General features: G+C 53.2%; 2 protein-coding genes across 6 annotated transcripts in view; both read left to right on the top strand.

Moving 5' to 3' along the window:
- The window catches only part of GPR4 (G protein-coupled receptor 4), a 10,667-nt gene extending 7,561 nt beyond the window's left edge, over window positions 1-3,106 (top strand). For all 5 annotated transcript variants that reach the window (XM_040457421.1, XM_040457425.1, XM_040457424.1 and 2 more), the window contains one exon: window positions 155-3,106. In XM_040457421.1, the coding sequence (XP_040313355.1) occupies window positions 1,115-2,203 (1,089 nt within the window). In that variant the 5' untranslated portion in view covers window positions 155-1,114 and the 3' untranslated portion in view covers window positions 2,204-3,106. The remainder of the gene's footprint in view (window positions 1-154) is intronic.
- Window positions 3,107-5,415: 2,309 nt separating this feature from the next.
- The window catches only part of LOC121018622 (optic atrophy 3 protein-like), a 51,115-nt gene continuing 47,122 nt past the window's right edge, over window positions 5,416-9,408 (top strand). Inside the window, exon 1 of the mRNA XM_040457428.1 lies at window positions 5,416-6,326. Within this exon, the coding sequence (XP_040313362.1) occupies window positions 6,185-6,326 (142 nt within the window). The 5' untranslated portion in view covers window positions 5,416-6,184. The remainder of the gene's footprint in view (window positions 6,327-9,408) is intronic.

The raw sequence follows: 9,408 nt of genomic DNA, 5'->3' as shown, positions 1-9,408 counted from the left end.
AAAAAAAAAAAAAAAAAGAAAGAGGCTCAATTGGGCATCGCCACCCTCTTGCAGGAGGACGTCCACCCTCTTACAGCCCAGAGGTTATGGCAAGGGGTGTGGGGAGAAGGGGGGTGTCCCCGACTCCCCTCACTGCAGACCTCTCTCCCTACAGGCGCTGTTAAGTCAGCTTTGCTGTGTGAGGTGGGCCACCTCCCCCCAGCTTGCTGCTCGGCTCGCACGAAGATCAAGCCAGGAGTCCCTCCCCTGCCCCCCTCAAGTTCCTCACTCCATCTGTAACCCTCCTTTGTATAGCCCTTACTCACCTCCTTCCTGTTTCTTAAAAACCCTTCCCATATTCCCCGGACCGAGGGCTCCTGCTTTTCCACGGTCTTCTCTTTGCTGGCTACCTTGCTTATTTCCTTATTTCACACTGGGGTCCCGGGAAGCGTCGGCACCCTGAATGGCCTTGCCTGGCGTTCTCAACACTCCCTGACTGCGGTCTGTCCTGTCTCAAACTATCTTGCATATTTCGCCATTTCCACACAGCCACACTTACTTTCTCCGATCTCTCCAAATATCTCCCTTTTTATACATTTTTTAATGGTTATTTATTTTTGAGAGAGAGAGAGAGACATACACAGAATCCAAAGCAGGCTCCAGGCTCCGAGCTGTCAGCACGGAGCCCCACGCAAGGCTTGAACTCACAAACTGAGATCATGACCTGAGCCCAAGTCGGACGCTTAACTGACTGAGCCCCCCAGGCGCCCCATACAAATATCTTCCTCTTACCACCACCCGTACCCCAGTATTCCCTCATTTACACTCTGACTGGGTCTGTAGACACCCCCTTGACAAGACAAAGCTTTTATAATCCCGCCCCCCCCCCCCCCCAACCCCCCTCCTGGGCTAAATATGTGCATCCACCCACATTTCCCTCTCCAGCTCTACCCCTCCCCGCCCAGGCTGGCCCACAAGTCACGGTCACCCTCGTCTCTTCCCCGTGGACTACCTCCCGCCATGTTCCCCTGAGCCCCCAAGGAGGGGGCTCAGGGGGCCCGATGGCCTCCCGCCCCCCGTGGCCCCACAGCCCCCGTGGGCCAGGGGAAGTGCCTCGAAAGCCCCAGTGCCGAGGATGGGCAACCGCACATGGGAGGGCTGCCACGTGGACTCGCGCGTGGACCACCTCTTCCCACCGTCCCTCTACATCTTCGTCATCGGGGTGGGCCTGCCCACCAACTGCCTGGCCCTGTGGGCGGCCTACCGCCAGGTGCGGCAGCGCAACGAGCTGGGCGTGTACCTGATGAACCTGAGCATCGCCGACCTGCTGTACATCTGCACGCTGCCGCTGTGGGTCGACTACTTCCTGCACCACGACAACTGGATCCACGGCCCCGGCTCCTGCAAGCTCTTCGGGTTCATCTTCTACACCAACATCTACATCAGCATCGCCTTCCTGTGCTGCATCTCTGTGGACCGGTACCTGGCTGTGGCCCACCCGCTGCGGTTTGCCCGCCTGCGCCGCGTCAAGACGGCCGTGGCCGTGAGCTCTGTGGTCTGGGCCACGGAGCTGGGGGCCAACTCGGCACCCCTGTTCCACGACGAGCTCTTCCGTGACCGCTACAACCACACCTTCTGCTTTGAGAAGTTCCCCATGGAGGGCTGGGTGGCCTGGATGAACCTCTACCGGGTCTTTGTGGGCTTCCTCTTCCCGTGGGCGCTCATGCTGCTGTCCTACCGCGGCATCCTGCGGGCCGTGCGGGGCAGCGTGTCCACCGAGCGCCAGGAGAAGGCCAAGATCAAGCGGCTGGCCCTCAGCCTCATCGCCATCGTGCTGGTCTGCTTCGCGCCCTACCACGTGCTCCTGCTCTCACGCAGCGCCGTCTACCTGGGCCGCCCGTGGGACTGTGGCTTCGAGGAGCGTGTCTTCTCAGCGTATCACAGCTCACTGGCCTTCACCAGCCTCAACTGCGTGGCCGACCCCATCCTCTACTGCCTCGTCAACGAGGGGGCCCGCAGCGACGTGGCCAAGGCCCTGCACAATCTGCTCCGCTTCCTGGCCAGTGACAAGCCGCAGGAGATGGCCAACGCGTCGCTCACCCTGGAGACCCCGCTCACCTCCAAGAGGAACAGCATGGCCAAGGCCATGGCAGCTGGCTGGGCGGCAGCTCCACCCTCCCAGGCGGACCAGCTTCAGCTAAAGATGCTGCCGCCAGCACAGTGAGCCTCCAACTTGCGCAGAACTCCCTCTCCCGGCTCCTCAAATCTTAGCCCACATTCCCTTCCCTCCTGGTCTGATGTATGCAAACTGTATGTAAATAAGGCTGTGTTAACATTCGGAAGAGTGTAAGAAAATAGGAAAACGGTGAGGTTGGTGGGTCACTGGTCCATCATCGTCCACCGTGACCTCCTTCAGTTTATCTGTGCCTAGCGCTGCGCTGGGTGGTACTCGTGGCATAGTGGTGACCAAGAACACCGCTGGCCCTCCTTCACTCGCCCACACTCCCATGGGGGAGACAGACCTGCCCCCAGACAGTGATGATCCTGACTGGGTGGGGCTCAGACAGGGAGCCCAAAGGACATCGGACCCAGTCTGTGAGTCAGGGAGGGCTTCCTGGAGGAGGGGACAAGGTAAATGAAGTCAAATGTTTGGTCTCCAGAAGGTAAAGACCAAAAGAGGAAAAAGGATATTTCCAACAAGGAGGTAGAATTTTTGTGACTGAAGGAGACGGAAGAAGAAATTCACTGAGTGCAGAGTGAACATCTTTGCCCTTGGGAAGCCCCTGGTCACATAAGGGAGTGAGGGCACAAAGAACACGAGTGAGTTTCTAGATAAACCGTGTTCTCCAAGTCAGGACTGAGGGCCAGGGAGACTTTCCGAACCTAAGGGAAGGGCAATCGGGGCAGACTGGCTGGAGGAGTGGCGAGCAGGGCAAGCTTGGGAAGGGGCTCAGGACAAGAGAAGGGTATTTATTCATTTGTTCAACAGAGATTTATTTATATCTACTCTCTGCCCAGCCCTGTGCTGGCTGGGGCTGGGAACACAAGGGTGACCAAATCAGCCCAGGCCCCACCCTCATGGGGCTCACGGTAAACAAGTAAATAAAAATAAATACAATGTTTGGAACTGGTAAGTGTACTGGGGAAAAACACAGCCGACTGAGGGGACGGAGAACTCTGATCTAGAGCAGGAGGTCAGGGGAGGGCTCACCGGAAAGCGACATTCGAGCTAAGACGTGCAGGTGTGGGGGGGTCAGCCGCGTGGCTGTTGGTGGGGAAGCGGACGGCACGCGGAGGGACCAGAGAATGCAAAGCCAAGTAACAGTGGCGTAGATGGAGCAGGAGGCCTGCAGGGTGAGGGGAATGGTCGCCGATGGATGAGACTGGCAAAGGACGGGCCGACCTTTTGGGGGCTTTGTAGGTCCTGCTGAGAAGTTTGCCTTCTACTCTGAAATAAAGGAGAGCCACAGGAGGGTTCTTAGCAGAGGAGGGATGGGATTTGACTTAAGTGTGAACAGGATCCTGCTGGCTACTCAGTGGGAACCAGTATGGGAGGCCAGTGATAGGTGACTGCCATAGTTTCAGGCAGGAGAGGCTGTGCTGGCAGCTTAACGGGGTGGGGGGGGCGTGGTGAGCAAGGAAGAGCGGTCAGCTTTGGGATTTATTTTGAAGGAAGGCTTCCAAATGATGGAAGCAGGAGCGCAGGGCCTTGTGGGATCGTGTAACACCAGCCCCTTGCCCATCCTGAGAAAAGGGTGACCACGGGGCCTGAACTAGAAGGACCTCTGGGAATGATCCCAGGCCCTATTCCAGGCCGGTCACTGGAGAGGCCAAATGACTAGGCCAGGGTCACACAGCTGGTGAGTCAATGTTGGGGTTATCCTGGGCTCTCTCTCCTGTCTCCATCTCTGCTTCTGTTCCCAGGCCCCAGGGTGGTCAAGGCGGCCTGCCTTGGTGGATGGTGTCGCCCTCCCTCTCCCGGCCCTCGGGGGCCACGAGGAATGGCCATCCTTCCATGACCACGCTGGAGAGTAGGAGGGAGCACCCAGCTCTGGACGGGCCTTGCCCTTTCTGATAGGTCACTTCTGTCTCTTCCTCCCAATGGATGTGTAACAGGCTCCAAGCTCCTGATGCAATGTGAAGATCTCCATCCCACACACACACACACACACACACACACACACACCCTTGCCCCAGAAGAGGTTCCTGGAAACCCTTCCCAGAGAAGGGAAGAGGAGGGAGGGGGGGAATGAGGAAAAAAAAAAAAAAAAAAAAAAAAAACAGATTCCATGAGGAAAATGGTTTTGCAGGAGGGGGGTTAACTGATATGCAGGAAGTTGGGGCTTTGTTGGGTGCGGAGAGAATGAGGGAAGCTTGGGATTTACGGGGCCTCATAACTTTCCCACACCAAAGCCATAAAGCTACTGGGATGGACATATAAGGGGCCAGAACTTTCTGGAACACAGTCTCCTGGGAGAATCAGATGACAGCCTGCCCTCTGCCCCTCCACCAAATGCTCATTCCCGTTTATTCAGTAAATATTTATTGAGCACCTACTGTGTGCCAGGCACTGTTCTAGGAGCTGAGGAAACAGCCGTGAAATAAACAGAAAAAAGTCATGTACGGTTTGGAAGTTTCCTAAACCCATCATGGGGGACCTCAGCCCCTGAATAGGTCTCTGGGCCTCAGACTAACATCCCAGGGATAAGGAGAAGACCTGGCTGGGACCCAGAAATCCACTCTGGGACTTAGCTCCAATCTGATTACCCCTGGAACTTTGGATAAATCCTTTTCTTCCTCTGGCTTCAGTTGGCCAGTCTGTAAATTGGGGAGGGGTTTAGTTCCAAGTAGATAATTGACCTTGAATAGGCCCCAAGTTCTGTCACACCTTCAGTCCAGAAGGGTAGTTTTTATGGAGTCTTGGCATTTTTACTAATTTAGAATAACCGGGTTCACACATGTCCGTGCCATCATTATTACAGATGGAGATAAGGAGGTCCATCTGTCTCAGGGATTTGACAAAGGACACGAAAGGAGTCTGAGTGGATGCCGAGGAAAGCCCCCAGTGCCCCCCCCCCCCCCGGAAAGCCCCGATTGCTCTGATTCTGCCTTCTGAAGGGCCGCTTCCTCCTACACACCACTCCTCTGCCCTCCCCTCTCTCTCCTAGAATCTCTTAATTACCCATCAAGACTCCGTCATCCAGAAATTTCTCTCAACCCCTCCCTGACCTTGTTTATATGATTTTGCTCCCTGCTGGGTAAAGGAGGACAGTCTGGGACATGTCCTTAAACTCCTTCTTGAGCCAGCTCCCTGGGGACCCTCGCCCACCAATGGAGGAAGTGGGGCTGCTTGAGAAGGGTGTGGTTTTACTAGCCAAGACGCTGGGCTATCCCCCTTCTGCTGGCTGAGAGACCTCTGCTAGCCCCCCGCCCCGACTCCGTGCCTCAGTCACTTAGGAAAGGGTTGGATTAGCTATTTCTGGAAATGGAATGCACCCTCAGGCTGGCGTTAGCAATAATAATGTTAATACCTGTATAGCATTAAGGGCTGTGTATCGAGGGCGGTGACTGGCACCTTCTAACCACTTATCACGGCTCACTCACTGTTTTGACATTCAAGATTCGCAGGCAAGCCTTACAACTACCTAACAAGGTAAGTCCCCTTTTGTAGACGGGAATACTGATGCCCAGAAAGGTTACGTCATTCGCCTAACATCACAAGCAAGCAAAGGGCGGAGCTGGGATCCCAACCCAGGTCTGTATGACTTCATGGTCGGTTTTTTCTTATTCCCAGTGAGGGCTCTAACCTGCGGGGAAAGTGCATTTGGGACTCATTAGCCCTAATCAGGACTAATTAAGAGACTCCTTTAAGCGGGGAAGCCACCTAAGTACCAGACGTCACGAAAGAACACGGTGACAACAGCCAAAGCGGGCGTGGGAACCCAACCACGCTCCCGCGAGCAGCAGTTTAACGGCTCCGCCCCCTGACCCGCCTCACTTCCGCTTTTTATTTGCATATTCAACGATCGGACGTCAAACGTCAGCGTCGACGCGGTGACATCAGGGGGCGCCCCTGCAGTGCCCCCTCCCCGAGCGTGCGCACGTACGCACGCACGCACGGAGACGGACGGGCGGGGGAGGAGGGAGAGATCGGAGGCGCCCCGCCCAGTCCGCAAGGTTGCGCGTGCCCCGTGCGACCGCCAAGATGGTGGTAGGCGCGTTCCCTATGGCGAAGCTGCTATACCTGGGAATTCGGCAGGTCAGCAAGCCGCTTGCCAACCGCATTAAGGAGGCCGCCCGCCGAAGCGAGTTCTTCAAGACCTATATCTGCCTCCCGCCCGCTCAGCGTGAGTTTGACCCCACATCTCTCCAACCTTTCCATTCTCCAACCCCTCTCTGGTGGTTGCTCAGGGGATGGACTTCTGTTTCCAACCAATCACAGCCCGAACCGGCAAAGCTCTACAGCCAATAAGGAGGGTTCTTGGAAGAGGGGCATGCGGGTAGCCCAATAGTAAGAACGGCCGTGGGGCAGGGGGCAGGGCAGGGCGCCCTCGCCCGAGTTAGGAATATCAGCCAATAGAGGAAGAGAGCACGTGAAGACTGACGTCTAGACGAGCCCATAGTGTAGGGGGCAGTAGTAATTTGGGCGGGACATTCTGGGACTGAGAGGAACTAGGGGCGGGGCCAAGGAGAGACTTGACCGGGTCGTTTGCCAGGCCGTCCTTATAAGTTTGGGTACCTAAAGTTTGCTTTCCAGGCCCTAGAATTCTTGGTGCTTGGTATTTTGGGAGGCCTCTGCCAGAGGTGCAGATCTTAGAATGGAAAAGCGTCGGGTTTCACAGCTACCAGAGTGCTCCCCTATCACTTCTCTCATTTGACCCTCGCACTGTTACATCCCCATGTCAGGGAAGGGAAATGACTCCCCCAGTTTACAGCAGAGAACTTTGAGGCCTCGAGACCAGAAGGGAATTGCCGAGGTCACACATGGGAGTTTGGGCCAGAGTCAGGACTTAAAAAAATCCTGCCCTCTGGATTGCCAGCGCTAGTTTCTGGGTTCTCCCACTGCCTTTCTCCCCAACACTGTGTCTTAGCACCGTGGTTTAGTGGTTTAGGAAGTGGCTTCTTGGGTCAGACTGACATCGCTTCTAATCTGGGCCCCACGCCTTCCTGGCCAGGTCACTCAGAGCTTCAGTCTTCTGTGCAGTGGGCATTATATAATAGCAACATTTAATGGGCACTCACTTTGTGCCAGGCTCTATGCTGAGCACTTCACAGGCCTCCTGGCATTAAATCCTCACAAAATTATTCCCATTTTGTGGGTACGCTACGTGTTCATTTATGCTGTCAAGAACACTTCGGTCGTGAGGAGTAAATGGCTGTAAAATGTTAAGTCAGTCTGTGGTACTGAGAAAAGGCTGTTGTGTAGATGTTATGGATACAGAAAAGAAAAGGCACAGAATCTTGGCCTTGGGGATTTTGCATTCTTGGGGCAGGGGCAGGGGGAGCCAGATCATAAACAAAATAAGTAGTTAAATTATGAATTCTGTAGATAGCAGTACTTGCTCTGGAGGAAGCATCAGGGCTGCAAAAGGAGAACTGTCTGGGGGAACGGTTGTAAGTTTAGGGAGGGCAGCAGGGAGACCTCAGTGAGAATATGGGGAGAGGAGGGAGCCAGCAGTGCAGGTATCTGGAGAAAGAACATTCCTGCACTTGCAAAGGCCCTGAGGTGAGAGTTTGCCTGATAACGTTTGACAAGCAGTGAGGAAGCCAGTGTGGCTGAGCAAACAGACAGGGTAGAGAGGAAACTGAGGGTGGAAAGGTGGGGGCAAGTTGCTCAGGGCCCGTGGGCCACTGCAGTGCCTTGGTTTTCCTTTTGAGTGGGTGGGACTCCCTGGAAGGTATCAGCAAGGGAGGCACAGGATCTGAGTTATATTTTAACAGGAGCCTTTTGGCAATCTTAGGGTAAAGGTGGCTGCAGGGAGGAGTTGACCACAGTACTCTAGGTAGAAGGTGAGTGGGGAGGAGGACTCCATTTCTGGAGATGTTTTTTCACCTGGCAAACCCAGGGGCGCCCGGGTGGCTTAATGGGTTGGCCGTCCGACTTCGGCTCAGGTCGTGATCTCACAGTTCGTGGGTTCGAGCCCCGTGTCGGGCTCTGTGCTGCCCGCTCAGAGCCTGGAGCCTGCTTCGGATTCTGTTGTCTCCCTCTCTCTCTGCCCCTCCCCTGCTCACGCTCTGTCTCTCTCCCTCAAAAATAAATTAAAAAGAAAACAAAAACACTTTAAAAATGTCAAACCCGCAGAGCAGTTGAAAGAGAGAATGGTGTAGGGGCACCTGGCTGGTGCTTCAGATGCTGATCTCAGGATTGTGAGTCCTTCCGTGTTGGGTGTAGAGAGCACTGAAAATAAAGAAGTACACTTACAAAACAAAAAGCTTAAGTTATTTAAGATAAAAAGGAAGAATGGTATGATCATCAGTTATATACCCTTTACTATCTAGTTCATCAGTTATTAGCTTTCCACAAGTTTGCCTTGTTTCGCTCTTATATATATATATGCGTGTGCATATGTATACACACGCTTCTTTTTCTAAACAATTTGAAAATAAGTTGCGGACATAAATATTTTAGTCTGTGTTTCCTAACAACAAAGACATTCTCGTATATAACGCAGCACCGATGTCACAAATTTAACATTGATAACAATGATATTGATAGCAATGTTACTTAATATATAGCTAATATTTAATACGTAGCTCATTTTCTTATTTCTCCAGTTATCCCCAAAACGTCCTTTTTAGTGGTTTATTATTATTTTTAATCTAGGGTCTGCTCAAGGATCACGCACTGTGCCTGATTGTCATGCCTCCTTAGTATCCTTTAATCTGCGACGTGGCTTAGCAATCCAGCCCACTGCCCGTCTTTGTAAATAAAGTTTTATTGGCACACAGCCACACTTTGCATATTGTCTGTGGCTGCAGAGTTGGGTTTTAGGGCCCACAGGTCTAAAATATTTACGCCGTGGCCTTTTCAGAAAAAGTTTGCTGATCCTGCTCTATAATGGCATTCTTTTCTTTTCTTTTCTTTTCTTTTCTTTTCTTTTCTTTTCTTTTTTCTTTTCTATCTTTCTCTCTCTCTCTCTCTCTCTCTCTCTCTCTTTCCTTTTTTCGTGACGTTGACATTTGGAATAATCCAAGCCAGTTGTCCCAGAGTGCCTCACAGTCTGGAGTTTTCTGATTGCTTCCTCTGATTTGATTCACACTGAGCATCTTTGGCAGGAACACCACAGACCTGACAGTGTGCCCTAAGGACATCACCTCAGGGGGCTCCTGATGTCTGTTTGTTCCGTCATTTGTGATGGTAACTTGTATCCCTTGGTTAAGGTGGTGACCACTAAAAGAAACTTTCCTCTTCCCCTTAGTAATGAATAC

The sequence above is a fragment of the Herpailurus yagouaroundi genome, unplaced genomic scaffold, assembly GCF_014898765.1.
Source record: "Herpailurus yagouaroundi ecotype Mexico unplaced genomic scaffold, PumYag 220, whole genome shotgun sequence".
Lineage (NCBI taxonomy): Eukaryota > Metazoa > Chordata > Mammalia > Carnivora > Felidae > Herpailurus > Herpailurus yagouaroundi.
Note: the sequence above shows the minus strand (reverse complement) of the source record. Positions and strands in the feature narration are given on the sequence as shown.